Source organism: Alexandromys fortis, unplaced genomic scaffold, assembly GCF_014885135.2.
Source record: "Alexandromys fortis isolate MF-2015 unplaced genomic scaffold, M_Fortis_MF-2015_v1.1 scaffold_20, whole genome shotgun sequence".
NCBI classification, from domain to species: Eukaryota; Metazoa; Chordata; class Mammalia; order Rodentia; family Cricetidae; genus Alexandromys; species Alexandromys fortis.
Window position 1 is genome coordinate 6,443,098 of NW_026067903.1, and position 18,506 is coordinate 6,461,603.

An 18,506-nucleotide genomic window follows, 5' to 3' on the forward strand; every position below is an offset into this window, starting at 1 on the left:
AATTTCGAGACAGGGTTTCTCCATAGCTTTTGGAGCCTGTCCTGGAACTAGCTCTTGTAGACCAGGCTGGCCTCGTACTCACAGAGATCCGCCTGCCTCTGCCTCCCGAGTGCTGGGATTAAAGGCGTGCACCACCACTGCCTGGCTCAGAGAGCTTGTTTTAAGAAATATTCCTAACACTGCCTCTCAAGTATTAGGATTGCAGTCTTAGGTGTGGATTAGAAGAGTAGGTTTGTTTGAGGCATGGTCTCTCTATGTAGCCCTTGCTATCCTGGAACTCTCTATGTAGACCAGGCTGACACCTCCCCTATAACATTAAAGATCTGTACCACTACCCAGCTCAGAAAACAGGATTTTATTTCCTAATGATAGTAACATTTTGTTGACTTCTAGTTTGATCAAGGTCCATAAGCCATGACTTAGAGGAACATTCTAGCATAATCCTAATGCCTCTGGCTTGAGGCAAAACTGAAAATCTTTACTTAGAATTTGATTTTTTTTTTTTACTGTGTTAAAACAATCTTGCTTACATTAAAACTCATGTGTTTGTATCTCGTGGCAATTTCTTAAAATGAAGCTCAGTAATTGAGTAACTGACTTTATTGGAAGATTTATTTTATTTTTAGTTGTGTTTATGAGTGTGGGTATGTACATTGAGTGACAGTGTCCTCAGAGGTCAGAGGCATCAGATCCATGGAGCTCTAGTTACAGGTAGTTGTGAGCCATCTCATGTAGGTGCTGGGAATCAAACCTGAGTTCTCTGAAAGAGCAGCAAGCACTTTAAACTGCTGAGCCATCTCTCTGGACCTGAGGAACAGAAACCCTCCTACACAAGTCAGATTTTCTGTAGCCTTGGCTATCGTGGAACTTGCTCTGAAGACGAGGCAGGCCCCAAACTCAGAGATCCATCTGCCTCTGCCACCTGAGTGCTGGTATTAAAGGCATGCATAAACTGTATGAGATAAATTTTTAATCCTAATCCTATTTTGCCTTAATAAGTTTAAGTAGCCCTCTGTGGCCTATAGCTTCTGCATTTGAACAATATGCCTAGATAGCCAATTATTTGCTTGTGGATGTATTTCTTTCTCTCTCTCTCTCTCTCTCTAGATAGATAGATAGATAGATATAGATATAGATAGATAGATATAGATATATATATATGTTGTTGTTGTTAGTTTTTGTATAGCTGCATTTTAAAAAGACTTTGGAGCCAGTGTGGTAGCTCATGCCTAGAGTCCTAGCATTTGGTGAGGCTGAGGCAAGAGAAGTGTCAGGAGGTTAAGGCTAGGAGCTGGAGAGAGATGAGTCAGCAGTTAAGATCACATACTACTCTTACAGAGCACCCATGTCAGATGTCTCTGGCCTCTGTGGACATGAGCTCATGTGCACATAACCACTTGCATACATGCACAAAAATTGTTTTAAAAATCTTAAATGAAACAACAACCAAGTTCAATGCTAGCCTAGACAACATAGTCAATTTCAGGCCAGTGTGAAACTGCTTCAAAAGAAAAGACCAAAGCCACTAAAAGTATAATGACCTTGCATTTCCCAAGCCATACCAGGGAGAGAGTGAGAGAGCAAGATGATAGTGTGGGGAAGATGACTTTGGATCAGAATTTTCTTATGGATGTGATGAGCTTACTCATCATTTAAAGCTAATTATGTTCTATAGACATTTTTTATTTGGCAACAAGATGAATGCTAAGCACTTATGTTGTGTGAAGTGTGTGTGGCTTGGTCCTATTTCCTCACCTGTTTACAGTGAATCAGACGTTCCAATAGATGTGGAGACAGTCACGTCAACTCCTGTTCCACTGTATGACAATCAGAAGGCGCGAAGTGTGATGAACGAGTGTGAGCGGCATGTTATCTTCGCCAGGACAGATGCAGATGCTCCTCCTCCGCCAGAAGACTGGGAAGAGCATGTCAACAGGTAGGCCATTCCTTGATCAAATTGGTCACTTTGGGTTAGTACCTGTGATTCTTGGATATCATCTTCATTGAAAGTTTTGCTGGGGTTTATTTTATTTGTAGCTGTATAAATGGAGATGTTCTTTTTATTCTGCATTGTATCTCGGCTCACTGCTATGAACCACTTGGCAGGAGGAGTTGCATCTCAGTTACCTTCCTCACTGTCCCTAACTATCACATTGACTAATGTACATAGTGACAGATGTCTGTAGTTGCAGCACCTTGGAAGGCCTAGGCAGGAGGAGGACTTGCACTTAAGAATTCAAGATATGTCTGGACAACATAGTGAAACCTTTATTTTTATAAGAGGTAGGGGGTTGGAGATAGAGCACAGTGGTAAAGCATTTTCTGACATGTGTGAGACCCGCACCACAAAACTATATGATGTGCTTGACCTAAAAAACTAAATTTATATTTGTAAGATCTGCATTTATATGATCTTCAGTTAGGTTAATAAATGTTTGGAGTCATATGTAAAGCTAATGTGCCTGAATTGCTTTAAAATACAATTTTTGAGGTTGGGGATATAACTCCATGACAGAATTTAATTTTAAAAAAGGTGAGAAGGACTAGAGAGATGGTTCAGAGGTCAAGAGATGTACTGCTCTTCAGAGGACCATATCTTAGGCAGCTCACAACTACCTGTAATTCCAGTTCCAAGGGGAATGCCTCTGTTCTACTTGGGTACCTGAATGCACATGTACATATCTACAAATGTGCACACACACAGTTAAAATATGACTTTTAAAACATGGGAACAAATGTATGAAACAATTGAAGGACTTTTAAAAACCAGTTAATGCCTTATTACAATCATTTTTTTAAAAGATTGATTTTATATTCATATATATTTGTCTATGAGTATATGCCAGTGTATACCGTGTGTGATGGGTGTCCTTGAAGGACAGAAGAGATTGTTGGATCCTCTGGAGCTGCAGGCACTTGTGGAATGTCTGATATGGATGCTGGGAACTGAACTCTAGTCCTCTGTAAGAGCAGCAAGTGCTTACAATTGTTGAGCCCCCTTTATTGATTTTTGAGACAAGGGTCTCTGGTCTGATGTAGACTCCCTATGTAACTAGTGTTGACTTGATCCTTGTGCCTCTACCTACTGTATGCTGGGATTATAGGTGTGTCACCCCATGCATTGCCTTTATTTACTTTTATAAATGGTTTTATTGTGAAAGCCAAGTCTGGCCCACACACATGGTCACTAGTTTCTTAATTTATAAGGAAAGATAAAACTGCAAAGCAGAAGAGACATTGGAGTGCCTGGCCAGAGTGTCCAGTCCCAGTTGAAAAGTCTGAGAAGGCATTCTGTTCCCTGGGATGGGTATGTGGAGAATCTTTACAGGAGAAAGATAGGCACACCAAGTAACTAGGGTGCCCTTTCACCCGCTGGGTGCTACAGAATACACTTGAGAGATTCTTATCTTTGGCTTGTCTTTCTCTAGTCTCAAAGTGAACTTCCATCTTCTATTAGGACGACCACTGCACACTGATAGGGTTTTGTTATTCTGAAATAAACTGTGACTGTGTTTTGGTGTCTGGTAAGATTTGGGTGGTGTTTTAATATCAACAGGCTTTAAGCTATCTCTTTGGTTAGGTCACTTTTGCAGATAGCTGATTTCATTATTTGTTAATACTTACTAGCTCAAGAGGTCATCATTTTTCTGTAGCTTGTTTGGAAGTTTGCAGTTGCCTCTGTTGTGATTATAATCATCATATTGCCTTCTTTCTCTTGATTGTTAAACTGCTGCTTCCTTTCCTGTATAAGCCATGTAAAATTACAGTTTTCCACTCTGAGACCTCCATGGACAGCTCTATAGGACAACTCCCTACAATCTAGATTTTTATCTTCAGGGAGACAACTGATTGGCTTGTATCTGTAGAGTCAGAAACTTCCATTCTTTGTTAGGGCTCTTTTCCCTGACCCTTGAATTATTCAGTAGAAACTTCCTACAGATCAATTTGTGTGTAGGAAACAAAATCTACTACCATCATCTAATGATGGCTGGTATTTGATGAAATGATTTCAATCTCTGATTTAATTGTCTAGATCAGGCAAGGGTTGTTAAACTGATCCATGTGCCAAATTTGGTTCATTGCTTAGTTTTGTATGCCTTAAGAGTAGTTTTTTTTTTTAAGTGTTTGGAGAAAAAGATATTATTTCATGACACATAAAATTTTAATTTCAGTGTCTATGATTAACAATTAATTGGAATGCAGCTATGCCTATTAATGATATTGCCCGTGGCTGCTTTTTCACCAAAACAAAAGAGTTTTGTGGTTATGTCAGGGACCATATGATCTATAATCCCTCATGTGTTTACATTCTGATTTCCTATCCAAGAAGTTAGCTGACTGGGTCTGGGTCATGTTCTTGTGTTTGTGTGTCACAGTCATATACCTTGGAGGATTGTTGAAAATTCTATTTGGTGGCCAGTAATATAGTCCTGAAGATGTTGGGCCAGCTATCCCCCATCTGTTCATTCATCAGATAGAAAGTTGCATTAGATGCATTTGCTCAGGTGAGTTTTAAAACATTTAAGTTTTGTTGTTGGTTGTTTTTGTTTTTTAAATCTAGTACTGGAAGTAGGCTGTCTATCTTAGAAATTAGAACTTTAGATAATCAACCAAAAATCTTCCCATTCTCCTTTTCTGAACTTTATGTGATTATGTACTATGATATGTATGTATATATCAAGTTGAATGTTTGGTATTACAAGTCCTAAACTGTTGGATTGTTTTCCCTCCTTCCTTACCACTTGCCCGTTTTCTTTTTCTTTCTTTTATTCTTCCCTTTCTTAGTTGTGTGATTTAATTGAGCTTTTCTGATGTTTTTTGTCTTGCTCTGTTTAACTTTTCACTTAAAAAAATTTCTTTAGACTGGGCATGGTGGTGCACACATAGAGTTCCAGTGCTTAGGAAGCAGAGGCAGGTGGATCTCTGAGTTTGAAGCCATCCTGGTGTGCATAGTGAGTTCCAGAACAGCCAGGGCTATGTAGAGAGACCGTGTCTCACAAAACAAATAATGAATAAATGAATGAGTGAATAAATAAACAAATTAATAAATAAGAGGATCTTTTTTGTTTGTTTTTAATTCTTTTCAATGGGGCCAATGAGGTAGAATTTGCCAAAACACAAGCGTGGTGCAAGTTGACCTGAGTTCACTACCAAAACTCATGTAAGATAGGAAAAGAATTGCTCTCCAAAGTTCTGACCATATAAGTGCCATGGCATGTGCCTCCCTCCTAAATACATCACACCTAGTCCCATGCACATACACAATTAAAAAAAAATCTGGGGTTGGAGAGATGGCTCAGTGGTGAAGAGCATTTGCTGTTCTTGCAAAGGGCCAGAGTTCTGTTTCCAGCACTCAAATCATGGCTTATAACTATTGTAACTCTGGTTTCAGGTGATTCAGTGCCCTTTTTCTGACCTCCATGTCCTTTAGACATTTTTACATTGAATCAGTCTCCCTTGGAACAAAATCAGGGAATTAATAATTACCTTTGAAAATACTGGGCTTGTCTGGCTTTGTGGCATATGTCTATAATTCCAGCCTTTTGGAAACAGAGATAGGAGAATCTAAATTTGATGACAGCATGGGTTACATAGTGAGACCTTGTCTCTTTAAAAAAGAAAAAAAAAAGGAAAAGAAGAGTCAGATTTACTAGGACTAGCGTGCTATTTTGCTTGCTTTAGCTTAGATAAGCCTGACATCAGCATATCATTCAGGTTGGTCAGACTGAAGAAAACAAAAGACTATCTGATCTCATCTATGGAGCAAAGAAAATGCATTTCTTGCACTCATGAAAATTAAATAGATTTAGGCCCAAAGGGAGGGCAGTTGACTCACCACAGTTCCCATCAGCTCCTTGACTGTTTAGGCTTGTATTTAAAATTTGGTCTCCTGTTTTTGAATTTTTACTTAATTATATCTTTAGCATGCTCTTTATCTTAATCTTTGGTTAGATCTTTTCCCTCTGCCCATTTAGTTTTTTAGCCTCCCACAGAGCTGACAGAATGCGTAGAACATGTTTTAGTTTGGTTCACTTCATTGTATGTGTAGCAACAGTCAAAAGAATTTTTTTCCTGAGACTTTAGATTCTGTGTGGCTTTCAAGTTTAATTTCATGTGTTGTATGGTAGTCATTTCTAAATATATTTTTAATTTGTTGTTCAGATCATACTTCTTCCTCATATCATTTTGGATTTCATAGTGGAAATAGAGTAATAACTAAGGAAGGGCTGAGAGATATGGCTCAGTGGGTAAGATAAGGCTTTTGTGTAAACGTCAGGGCCTGAGTTTGGGTCTTCAGCACCTACATAAAAAAAGCTGGGTATGGCAATGTACATCTGTGATCCCAGTGTTTAAGAGGAAGGAGATGGGGGTCCTTGGAACTTGCTGGACAGCCATTTAGTCAATCATTGAGTACCAGGGTCTGTGAGAGACCCTGTTTCAAACAATATGGAGAAAGATAAAGAGGACACCTAATAAATTCAACCTCTGGCTTCCACATGTACACACATTGACACCCCATCCACATATACACTACACCCACAATAATCTTAGTGCTTACAGATAGAATTCAACTAATGCTTAAAAAACAAGAAGTACATTAAAATGGAAATATATCTGTCTCCAGAAAGCCTTTTCTATACTGTTTGTGGACATTGTTTCCTCCCATGGCCACATGCAAGTCTCAAGACCACCTGAGAATCACTGTACATGGAGAGATGCTACTAGGGTAAATATACTGTACATTTCCGTGATCTGAAGAGAAAGGAAAACATGAACTATTGTGCTTGACTTTTACATTCTAACAAAGGGAACCAAACACAGAATGGCTGGAATGTGAGGTAGTGATGTTATTGGAAAATGGAGCTAGAGAATCCCACGGTGGTATAAAAGGTTCAAGGAGGCCTCAGTAGAAGGTGATATTTAACAGTGATCTCGCAGGAGAGGAAAGAGGACATTACTGTTAGAATTTAGGGAAGAATGAAAAGGTTCCAGATACAGGGCTATGCATGATACACGTGAATGTAAGGGAATGGATAATATTGATCAGGGACAGAAGAGCACACTGAACTAAACATGAGTGACAATCATTGGGTGATGAAATTAGGAAGGTACTGGGATCCACATGGTTCATTGCAAGAACTTTAACTTTTTTTTTTCATTTTATTTGTTGTGTGTGTTTTGCATGTATGTATACATGTATTCGAGTGTACATGCAGATTATAAAGCTGTTATCACGTGTGTTTCTACAGATAGAGGCTAGAGGTTGATGTCTGGTATCTTCCTCTGGTTTCTACCTTGGTTTCTGATATAGACTCTCTCAGTGAAGAGATTGCTGATTGGTTAGACTGACTAGCCAGCACGTCCCTGGGATCCTTCCGTCTCACCCCACTCCTGAACCCAGCATTAGAGTTAGGGACATATGTCACCGTGCCCAACTTTTACATGGGTGTTTGGGGATACAAACTGACGTCCTTATCCTCATGTTTGCATAGCGATCACTTTCCCCTAGAGCCATTTCATTAGCACCAGGTCGTTGGGTTTTTTTTGTTGTTGTTGTTGTTGTTGTTTTTTTTTTTTTTTCGAGACAGGGTTTCTTTGTAACTCTGAAGCCTGTCTTGCAACTAGCTTTTGTAGACCAGGCTGACCTCAAATTTACAGAGATCCGCCTATCTTTGCCTCCTGAGTGCTGGGATTAAAGGTGTGCGCCACCACCGTCTGACTGGGTTTTTAAATTTGTTTTTTGGAGTTATTTGTGCTGATTTGTTTGTTTTTTCAAGACAGGGTTTCTCTGTGTAACTGTCCGAGCTACCCTGGAACTCGCTGTATAGACCAGGCTGGCCTTGAACTCACAAAAATCACTAGTCTCTGCCTCCCTAGTGCTGGCATTAAAGCTGTGCACCACCACCACCGTGCTAAGTATATTGGGAGTTTCTTGATGGCATAGAGAGTGAATAAAGTTTAAATGTCTTCTATTGCCGTTCTCCTCCTGTCATTAAGATTATTAGTCATAGTTCGGGTATCAGAATTACTGAGATTGGGAGTGATGTTAATAAGCTCTATACTGCTACGTTGGGAGTAAAGTGTGAGGCTAAGATCAATAGGATATGCTGGGCAGTGGTGGTGCACTCCTTTAATCTCAGCACTCAGGAGGCAGAGGCAAGTGGATCTCTCTAAGTTCTGGGCCAGCCTGGTCTACATAGTGAGTTCCAGGACAGTCAAGGGTATACAGAGAAACCCTGATTTGAAACACCAAAAGTAAACAAATAAAAGGAGAACAATAGGATAGACTTGTAATTGCAGAGTTTACAGCTGAGTTTAGAAGGGCACAGAGGGCTGTGAAAAAATAGGGAGGCAAACATTTATATGTTATTGTCATATACTAGGTTAATGTTAACGTCATTTTGCTAGTTTTGTAACAAAAAATGTAAACTGGGATACAATATTGAGGCATTGAAGAATTGTGATAATAGTTCTTTTGCATTTTTGCTTTTCAAACTGATTTAAAAAGAGCTCTTGCCTTACTCTCTAGTATAGTACATTAAGATGCTTACTAAAGCCGGGTGGTGGTGGTGCATGCCTTTAATTCCAGCACTCAGGAGGCAGAAGCAGGCAGATCTGAGTTCGAGACCAGTCTGGTCTAAAAGAACTGGTTCCAGGACAGGCTCCAAACCCTGTCTTGAGAAACCAAAAAAAGAAAGATGCTTGTTGACATTGTAGCATATGTTGTAATCCCAACATTCTAGAGGCTGAGGAAGGAGGGATTTGGAGTTTGAGTTCAGTTTGGTGTGAGACCCTATCTGGAAAATAAATAATCAATAGAATTTAACTGTGTACTGGTGCCATGTCTTTGGTTACTAATATGATTATTTTAGCCACCAGATCGATAATTAGCTTTGCAAGCACTCAAAGACTCCAGACTGGTCCTGACTTGTAGTGTATGGTGAGCCAATTCGTTGGCAGAATTGGGACCAAAATTTTATGCTCAGTGCTGTATGCTTCCATAATGGGAACAAAAATGTGATAGTATCTCTTTGTATGGTGGACATATATGGGAAATGTCCTTAAGGTTACACTTTAATTCCTCAGAGTCTCTGTTACAGGACTGGCTGGACAGTGGCTCAGAGCAAGCTGTTCAACAAGATCCTCAAAGCCCTGCAGTCTGACCGACTCGCACGCTTGGCCAACGAAGGGGTAAGACATCAGAAATCTGTCTATAATTAACTCTTAGTTCAGGTCTCACTGATTGACTGTGTTCTGTGTTGTCATATGCCATCCCCCCAACCTCTTTTCATGAACATCTTTTAGGCTTGCAATGAGCCTGTGCTGCGTCGTGTTGCTGTGGACAAGTGTGCAAGGAGGGTGCGACAGGCTCTGGCAAGTGTAAGCTGGGACACCAAGCTGATCCAGTGGCTACATACCACCCTCGTGGAGACCTTGAGTCTGCCCATGCTGGCTGCTTACTTGGACGCTTTGCAGACACTGAAAGGGAAGGTGAGGCTTTTGTTACTTTTTCCTAGCAGTAATTTGTATTTGCTGTGGGTTCAGGGTTTAGATTTGGACAAGACCATTGTGACCAGGTCAGCATGGTTGAGTCTAACAATTTGAATGTTAAAATAAGAAAAAGGTATCATTTTAGGTTTATGTTTGCTATAAATTTCTTCAGTCTTCCATCTTTTGGATGAGGTGTGGCATCTGAAAACCAGAATACATATTTAATCTCTATAGCCTTGCAGTTTGTGATTTGAGTCATCGGTGAATTGAATTGTGGTGGAGGAGATGAGGGTTTTACCAAGGAGGACTGTCAATAAGGGGGCTGTGAGAAGCAGATCTGTGGTGCTCAGAGGGCCAGGAAATTACATAGCAAGGAACTGTCTGACACTAAGTCTCTTCTCATCAAGTGATGAACCATTGACTGGGTGTGGTGGTGCATGCCTTTAATCCCAGTACTGTAGAGGCAGAGGCAGGTGGCTCACCATCACTTGATGGTGATGTAGCCTGGTCTACACTGCAAGTTCATTTCTGTAGGGACTGAGTTAGTGAATTGAGGTAGAGATCTTGACACAAGAGCCAGCATATGAGAAGCCCACAGTAACTACTGAGGATTATTTAAGTGGTCCTCATAGGGGCTTGAGGAGTATGTGTGTGCTTTGCTCCAGCAGAGAATGGCCTTAGGCAGCGGTACTTAGTTCAGTTCTTCACTTTCTTTTTCTTTTACATGGTGGTACTGGGATGGAGTCCAGGCCCTTGCAATTGTCCAGTCATTAGTTCTCTGAGTCATGTCTTCAAAACTTCTGGTTTTATTGGTTCTTAATTGGATTCTTTGTGAAGTTGCAGAAGACTGAAGAAAACTGACTTTGTGCCAAAGTGAAAACAAAACTCAGAACTAGATACAATAGATACATGTGTGGTAGGATATTTGACCTAATCTTTTTCATCCAGCTAATACTTATCTTGTATTTATAATGTAACAGGCATGGGAATAAGCAAAAAGAAATATATTTGGTAAGTAGTGTGCTTTAGAGACGAGTGTTGGTAGTGCCTGGGGCAATAGTAGCTCTGCTACACTTGGTGTGACCAGGATTTAGATGCAATACCCCTTGCTTGAAAAGTTTGCTGGGCGGTGGTGGCACACGCCTTTAATCCTAGCATTCGAGAGACATAGGCAGGTGAATCTCTGCATTCGAGGCCAGCTTGGTCTACAGAGCTAGTTCCAGCGCTACACACCGAGGAAACCCTCGAAAAGCCAAAACGAACAAAAACCCCACTGAGTTCTACTCTAGGCATGGTGATGCAGGCCTATAATCCTGTAATCCCAATACTTCAAAGGTAAAGAGGTAATTGGATCAAAAATTCAAGGCCATCCCTGCTCCATAGCTAGTTTGAGACCAGCCGGAGATACATGGGACCCTGTCTCACCACCCCCTCCATAAGATGAATAAATGAATGAACAGCCGAAGATGCTGAGTTCGAAAGCATGGAGGTGGGGGTAGCTCATGGTAATTGCCATCAAGAAATCAATTTGAGCTGAATTAAAGCGCTGCTGCATTCCGCTGGCAACCTGGTGAGGCGGGCGTTTGAATACTTAAGAGATGAGAAAAGGCAGAAGCCTTGCTTGCTGGGTCTTTTGAGCCTGGCAGTAAAATGTTTACGCTAACAACCCACCTCTACCTCTTGCCGGTCTGAACTCTACCAACTTCCCTTTCTTCCTTCAACTCCGGAGAGCACTGGTGTTGGTTTCCAGCACTCTGCAAAGCTTCCCCTCTCCCCCTCTCCGCTTTGTTTTGAAGTTTTGAGAGAGGGTGTCACTGTGTAGCTCAGAGGTTGTCCCGGAATTCGCCGCGATCCTCTCATCTCAGCCTCCTGCGTGCTGGAATTACACGGATACATCATCGTGTTAGACTGAGTGTAACTAACTCCCACCCTCCTACTGCAAATTGAACCTAGCCTCTAATGGCCAAAGGAACAAAACTGTGGTGGGGACACCAAACACTTTGGTTGTCTCAACTATCTTTTTTTTTTTTTTTTNCGGTGGTGGCACACGCCTTTAATCCTAGCATTCGAGAGACATAGGCAGGTGAATCTCTGCATTCGAGGCCAGCTTGGTCTACAGAGCTAGTTCCAGGACTGGCTCCATAGCTACTGAGAAACCCTGTCTCAAAAAAAAAAAAAAAACAAAAGAAGAAGAAATGAAGACAAGTTTGCACTACTTCTGGTTTAAGATACTAGTGGGGCATGCCTTGTGTAAATGAACCGAGAGATATTTTGAGCATAACAGATGCCTATTGTGGACTCAAGTGTAAACAGTGGGTGCCATTGCTACCTGGACATACTGCTGGCGTCTGGTATGGTTTAAGTGGAATGGCAAGAGTCTGTCTATTACACCACCAGTTAGTGAGCACATTGAATATAAGGTACTGTATACCCTGGGATCTCCATGGTGATCCAGATTTAAAGCTATTAATGAATATGGGATTATTTTGCTTTAAAATACTTGTTAGGTGTTAGACAGCAACTGACTCTTAGCCTAGCCATTTTCACCTTTAATTTCATTATGAAGAGAGCAGAGAAGGGACAGCAAACTCAGGGTCTTAATTGTGTTGAGACAGAATGAATGTAGGACTGGAAGAGCTGGGGAATCCTGATCTTGTAGCTCCTAAGGGAAAGTCAGTTACAGATGACTTATTTCATGTTGACAGTGAGCCTCAGACTTTTCAGCTTCATAGGTAAACTCTGCTGCCTGAGAAAGCTTTATAGTGTTCACAGTGCTCAGTGAGAATGGCCAGTTTGGGGTGGTGATCCTGGGGTGGTTAAAGCAATTTGGCTTTAACGCTTGTCACTGTGGTCTCCTACTTCTGTGCTGGAATCTGTTACTTAAGTTCGCTTGGGTCTGGAATAAACACCACACATCCTTGCTTTTTGTCTCACTGGGTAACCTGTCTGGCCTAGAACTTGCTATGTAGACCAGACAGTCTTTGAACTTGCTTTAATCCTCTTCCTTCTGCTTCCCAAGTTCTGGGATTACAGGAATGGGCTACCATGCCCAGCTGTGCTGGAGTGCTGATATTGAGTTGCCTAACCTAAGCCTGTTTCACTATATGTGTTGTTGCTTCAGATGTGAATTTCCTGTTGACCTGCCCTGCTCTGTTGGATAATAATGCTGAAATAGGGCTTCCTTTCCTCCCATGGCAGTTAGCAGAGCCCCCCATTGGTTTGTCTTTCTCACCCTTTGAGGTTAAATCCCTCTGCAGGATTATCTTGGTGCTCTGTAAGAACAGCTACTGTATAAACATTAACTTCTATGAGTTAACTGAGGCAGTCTAGAGATTATAATTTTCAAAATCTCATGTGGAGATCCTTTTAGTATCTCTTCTTCCTATGTTGTTTATTTACTTGTGTTTTTGAGGCAGGATTTCCCTTTGCTGGCCTTGAATTGGATATCCTTCTGCCTCAGTTTCCTGAGTGTTGGGCCCAGATTTCAAATATATTAGACTACTTATGTGAAGCATATTTATATGGAGGATAGATGAAGGATTTCAAGTAACATACCACAATGCATTATCTGTTTTATTTTAATTATTTTGTGTGTTATAGATCAAACCAGGGCCTTGCAAATCCTAGGTAAGAGTTACTCCCAGCTTCTAATCAGTCTGTCTGTCTGCATGTCTCTCTCTCCTTCTCTTCCTCTTCCCTCCCTCCTTTTTCCCTCCCTCCTTCCCACTCCTGAGTTAGGAATAGCTCATCTTAGCCTGCTGCCTTTGGAGTTTTATGCCTACCTCAAACCATATTCTCTAGTTTCTGAAAACCGTTTTAAAATACCTATGAATCTACCTTTAACACTTAAAAATTTTTCTTTCTTTGAGATTGTTTTGACTTCTCTGTGGGAATTGTGGGATTTATGAAGATATTTCTTTGCAAATATAAGCATCAGCATGTCTAAAACCTATGTTTATATATTGGTGAGGTCACATTTTTGGGGGATGGTTAAAAACAGGATATGATATAAGTCACAATATGCATAATACAGTAGGATATATTTTGGGGAAACAATAACAGGTTTCATTATACTTGTCTCAACTTGAAGGCTATATCCAGAAAATAGCACGGATGTTTATTTTTTTGAGACAAGGTCTAATGTATCCCAGGCTGTCCCCTTTGTAGCTGAGGTTGACATTGAATTTTTGATCCTCTTCCAAGTGCTGGGATCACATAGGAATATGTCACCCTGATTTCTGTGTGTATCCTGATAAGAAAAGTACCCAAAGTACAGTCATCTGGGAAAGGGATGGTGGAATAAACTTCAGTACATTGATACAGCTCACCAAATTGCCTTCCAGAGGATCATCTCTGCTTTCCTTTCACAGTGCGAGTGTACTTTGGCTGTGCACAGATTTGATATGCTTAAGAGCTAAGAAGTGAGCTACTGCCCTGCTGCTGGAGGGAAGGTTTCTCACTTCACACTGGAAATATCTTTGCCTATCCTTCTTTGTAGATCCCAACTTTGATCGACCGCATGCTTGTGTCATCCAACACAAAAACTGGGGCTGCAGGAGCAGAGGCCTTGTCGCTCCTCCTCAAGAGGCCATGGGACCCTGCTGTTGGTGTGCTTTCTCACAACAAACCAGTAAGTTGGTTGTTTAGCCTTTACTGCCACATAAAATGTTCAGGCTGACCCTTAGAGGCTTCGGAGGGAAGCCTCTTAACTTTCTTAGTAATAGCTTGGGTTCATGTCTCTCTCTCTCTCTTTTTTTTTTTTTTTTTTGGTTCCTGTCCTGGAACTAGCTCTTGTAGACCAGGGTGGCCTCGAACTCACAGAGATCCGCCTGCCTCTGCCTCCTGAGTGCTGGGATTAAAGGCATGCGCCACCACCGCCCGGCGGGTTCATTTCTTTTTAAAGTGGGTGTTTACACATGAGTACAGGTACTCATGAAGGCTGGAAGAGGGAACTGAGTTACAGGCACTTGACATGGGTGCTAGGAACTGAACTCTGCTTCCCTGGAAGAGCAGTATGTGCTCTTAACTGCTGAGCCGTCCCTCCACCCATAAGCAAAGGATTGGTGTTTGGTGTAAGAACTGTTAGGATGCAACTGTTGAGAGTTTATAAGTGAATACCTCTCACTCAGTGGTTCTTGGATGGGATTCTTTCTCCTCAGAGCAAACTACCTGGTTCTCCTTTGATTCTCATCGCCTCCTCTGGTCCCTCCAGCTCTGTGTTCCCTGCCTCACGCCGCCACCGCTTCTGGCAGTCGCAACTTTCCTGCTTAGGCAAGGTAATTTTAAGGACAAGAGGAATTCTGGGTAGAAATGTGGTCTTGAAGGATTAAAGAGAAGGGTGTGTGGGATGGGGTCAAGTTTGTTGTTGGCATTTAATTGTCAACTGTTTAAGAGATTTGGGATAATAAGTTAAGCAGAATTGAGGTTTGAAACTTGGCACTGCTGCATGGATGCTCTTTCTTCCCTTTCAGGTCATCCCTGTAGCTACCCATCTGCTGAACAATGGTAGTGGGGTAGGAGTTCTGCAGTGCCTTGAACACATGATTGGGGCAGTAAGAAGCAAAGTGCTGGAGGTGAGAGTGCCCAGGTTTAGTTCATGGAGGTGCACCCAGTAGTGTGGGGTTGTCTGTGCCCATGCACAGTCTCCTATTCACTGTCGTCTTTTCTCTTGTCACAAAGATCCACAGCCATTTTCCACACAAGCCCATCATCTTGATCGGTTGGAATACAGGAGCTTTGGTGGCCTGTCATGTAAGTAATTTCTGTTGTATTTGGAGGTCACTGAAAACTTAAAGGTGGTCATGGAAACAGTGCTACTGTTACTACTTTAAATTCTTCTTTCTTTGTCTTTGTGCTAGATACTTTGTGTGGGAAACTGCATTTCCATTGTGGAAGACAAACTAAATGTTAATTATGGGGGACTGGAGAGATGGCTCAGTGGTTAAGAGCAGTGACTGCTCTTGGCGAGTACCCATATTCAATTCCCAGCACCCAAATGGCAGCTCGCAGTTGTTTATAACTCCTGTTCCAGGGCATCCGATGCCCTCATATAGAAATTTAGGTAGGCAAAACACCAATGTACATAAAGTAAAAATAAATCAATTATTTAAAAAATAAATGTTATTATAGAAATGTTACTGTAGGAAGAATAGAGTAATAGATAAATTCCTTGATCTCCTCACATAGCTTTACCAGTGATCACCTCAACCAGGCTTATAATCTTAGCACTAGGTAGGCTGAGGTACGAAGATTGCTATGAATTTGGGACTAACTTGGGCTATATGTAGTGAGTTCTGGGGTAGCCCAAACTTCTGAGGAGAAGAAAAAACAAAACAGTATTTAAAAGTTCCAAATATGGCCAGGCAGTGGTGGTGCACTCCTTTAACCCCAGCACTTGGGAGTCAGAGGTAAGTGGGTCTTTTGAGTTCGAGGCCAGCCTGGTCTACAGAGCAAGTTCTATAACAGCCAGGGCTACACAAAGAAACCCTGTCTCCAAAAAACAAATTTCCAACTACTGTATTTTTTATATATGTTTGAACAAGTAAAATATTCCTTAAAAAAAAAAAAAAGATTCCTTTTCTCCAGACTTAAACATCATATTGTGCTCTCTCTTTAACATTTCAAATGGGGACAAATAAGTAGTTTTGAATTTGATGTTATATTCATGTTTGGTTCCTTTATAAATATTAAGGAACATTTTTTTCCCTGCATGTTTATATCAGCTTGTGTAAGTGTCCTTGACTTTGGAAAGCTCCACTTCTTCCAACCAGCATAGTCAAAGTAGTGAGAGCAAGCACCCACTGTACTCTGCACAACCTGGGACAGAAGTCTCAGTAGCCACTTAACCTTGAGAAGTCTCTGCTGTATGGGAGCTATCCCTTAAAACCACTGATAAGAGATTTCTCTGCTTAAGGGATAGGGTTGGCGTTTGTGGTTTTTCTATATTTTGGGGTGTTCTCTGTTATGGGGATAAAACCCAGAGCCTTGCACATGAGAGGTAAGTGTGATACTCTGAGCTTGCAACATTTTGTTCTTTTTTTTTTTTTTTTTTTTTAACATTTTGTTCTTTTGATTATATTTTCTCAATAAGAGTCAGTAAGGAGGGTTCTAGTCTAGGTTGCTGGCGGGTCTGAAGTGTGACAGCTGTCATCAGGCTCAGGTGTATGTGGAGGTCCTGTCAGGACTCCAGTTCTCTAGGAGGTGACTGCCTATGTTCTGTACACTTAATCATGTCATGGCTGACAAAACTGAAGGCTAAGACAAGCAAGAAAAGCTGGGACTGACTGGTGACTCTCGACTAGCCAGTCCCACCTGCATTCTGGGGCTGCTGAGGCACAATTAATTCATTTGCCCTAAAGATGAATGGTGCCCTTACTTACAGGTATCTGTGATGGAGTACGTCACTGCAGTTGTCTGCCTTGGGTTTCCTCTGCTTACTGTGGATGGCCCCCGAGGGGTAAGAGCAAGGTCAAAGTGGTTGGTCTTTGGCAGTGGGAATGGAGGACAGCAGGAATGAGGGACAGTGGCTTGCTTATTGCATCCAGGGTAGGTTGAGGCTGAGGCCTCCTGCAGGTTCACAACTGACTTTTCTGAATAGCTTCAAGGTCAGTGCTTCCTGAGTACAAATTCTAAATCTTAACTGCTACCTGCCTCTTTTAGGATGTAGATGATCCCCTCTTGGACATGAAGACTCCAGTCCTCTTTGTCATTGGTCAGAATTCTCTCCAGTGCCACCCTGAAGCCATGGAGGACTTCCGGGAAAAGATTAGAGCAGAAAATAGCTTGGTGGTGGTCGGGGGAGCTGATGATAATCTCAGGTGGGTGAATTCCTCTAGAACCAAGAGGGAACATGTTAGGATGTTGAAAAAAAGCTTGTCCAAGGTGGCGGTGCAATGACAGACCAGTGTGACTGAAATAATAAAAGTTGAATCTGGGCTGAAGAGATGGCTCAGAGGTTAAGAGCATTGTCTGCTCTTCCAAAGGTTCTGAGTTCAATTCCCAGCAACCACATGGTGGCTCACAACCATCTGTAATGAGGTCTGGTGCCCTCTTCTGGCCTGCAGGCATACACACAGACAGACTATTGTATACATAATAAATAAATAATTTTTTTAAAAAAATAAATAAAAGTTGAATCCTATCATCCCAATATACGTTCAGAAGGTTGAGGCAGAAGGATTCAGTATGAGACCAGCCAGGCCCTTGAACCAACTGTCTCAAAAACTTAAAAGACTTAAAGCTGCAAAAATAGTATAAGAAATCCGAAATCTCATCTGTCTTTCACCTAAAGTTTCTTGTATAACCAAAATATAATTCTCAAAATGGGGAAACTAATGTCAATTTAATAGCATTGTTTGGTCTAAACAACAAACTTAGATTTCATCAGTGTCTCCCTAATGTCTGTCTGGTTTTTGACATAAGCTGTACTCATATTTACCACGTATTGAGGATGACCTTAAACACAATCCTTCTGCCCTTAACTACTAAATCTCCGTGTTCAGTCTTTAGTGATTTTTCTTCTGTGACCTTGACACTATTAAAGACACTGACCAGTTATAGGTAGTTTTAACTTTGATCGTGCAGTTGAGATAGCTGCTGTCGGGTTCTCCACTATGAAATTACTGTTTTTCCCTTTGTAATTAGGAGTCATCTTGTGGGGAGAAGATACTTTGAGATTCTTTGTCATCAAACTTTTCCTGGCGTAGGCATTTAAATTTTTTTTTTCTTACTGAGGATCAGTGTGAACATAGATTTACTTGTCTTAATCCTGACTGGATACATTTTGGAGTATAAATAGAACCAAATTTTGGGAGAATTTTAGTTCTGGCTGTCCTGGAACTCTAACACACACAAACTCACTCTCTCTCTCTCTCTCTCTCTCTCTCTCTCTCTCTCTCTGTAGATCAGGCTGGTCTTGAACTCACAGAGATCCACCTGACTGCTTCGCAAGTGCTGGGATTAAAGGCATGCTGCACCATGCTCAGTTTCAGATACTTGTTTTTAAACTCACAGAG

General features: G+C 41.3%; 1 protein-coding gene across 12 annotated transcripts in view; it reads left to right on the top strand.

The window, feature by feature from the left end:
• The window catches only part of Kansl3 (KAT8 regulatory NSL complex subunit 3), a 35,329-nt gene that overhangs the window by 2,939 nt on the left and 13,884 nt on the right, over nt 1–18,506 (top strand). For 8 of the 12 annotated variants that reach the window (XM_050134647.1, XM_050134635.1, XM_050134638.1 and 5 more), the window contains 9 exons: nt 1,766–1,936; nt 9,102–9,192; nt 9,307–9,492; nt 13,991–14,122; nt 14,652–14,768; nt 14,964–15,065; nt 15,172–15,243; nt 16,874–16,948; nt 17,152–17,309. In XM_050134647.1, the coding sequence (XP_049990604.1) occupies nt 1,766–1,936; nt 9,102–9,192; nt 9,307–9,492; nt 13,991–14,122; nt 14,652–14,768; nt 14,964–15,065; nt 15,172–15,243; nt 16,874–16,948; nt 17,152–17,309 (1,104 nt within the window). Of the gene's footprint in view, nt 1–1,765; nt 1,937–4,376; nt 4,506–9,101; nt 9,193–9,306; nt 9,493–13,990; nt 14,123–14,651; nt 14,769–14,963; nt 15,066–15,171; nt 15,244–16,873; nt 16,949–17,151; nt 17,310–18,506 lie in introns of those variants that run through there. The other 4 variants (XM_050134644.1, XM_050134645.1, XM_050134646.1 and 1 more) reach the window with 3 other exon arrangements.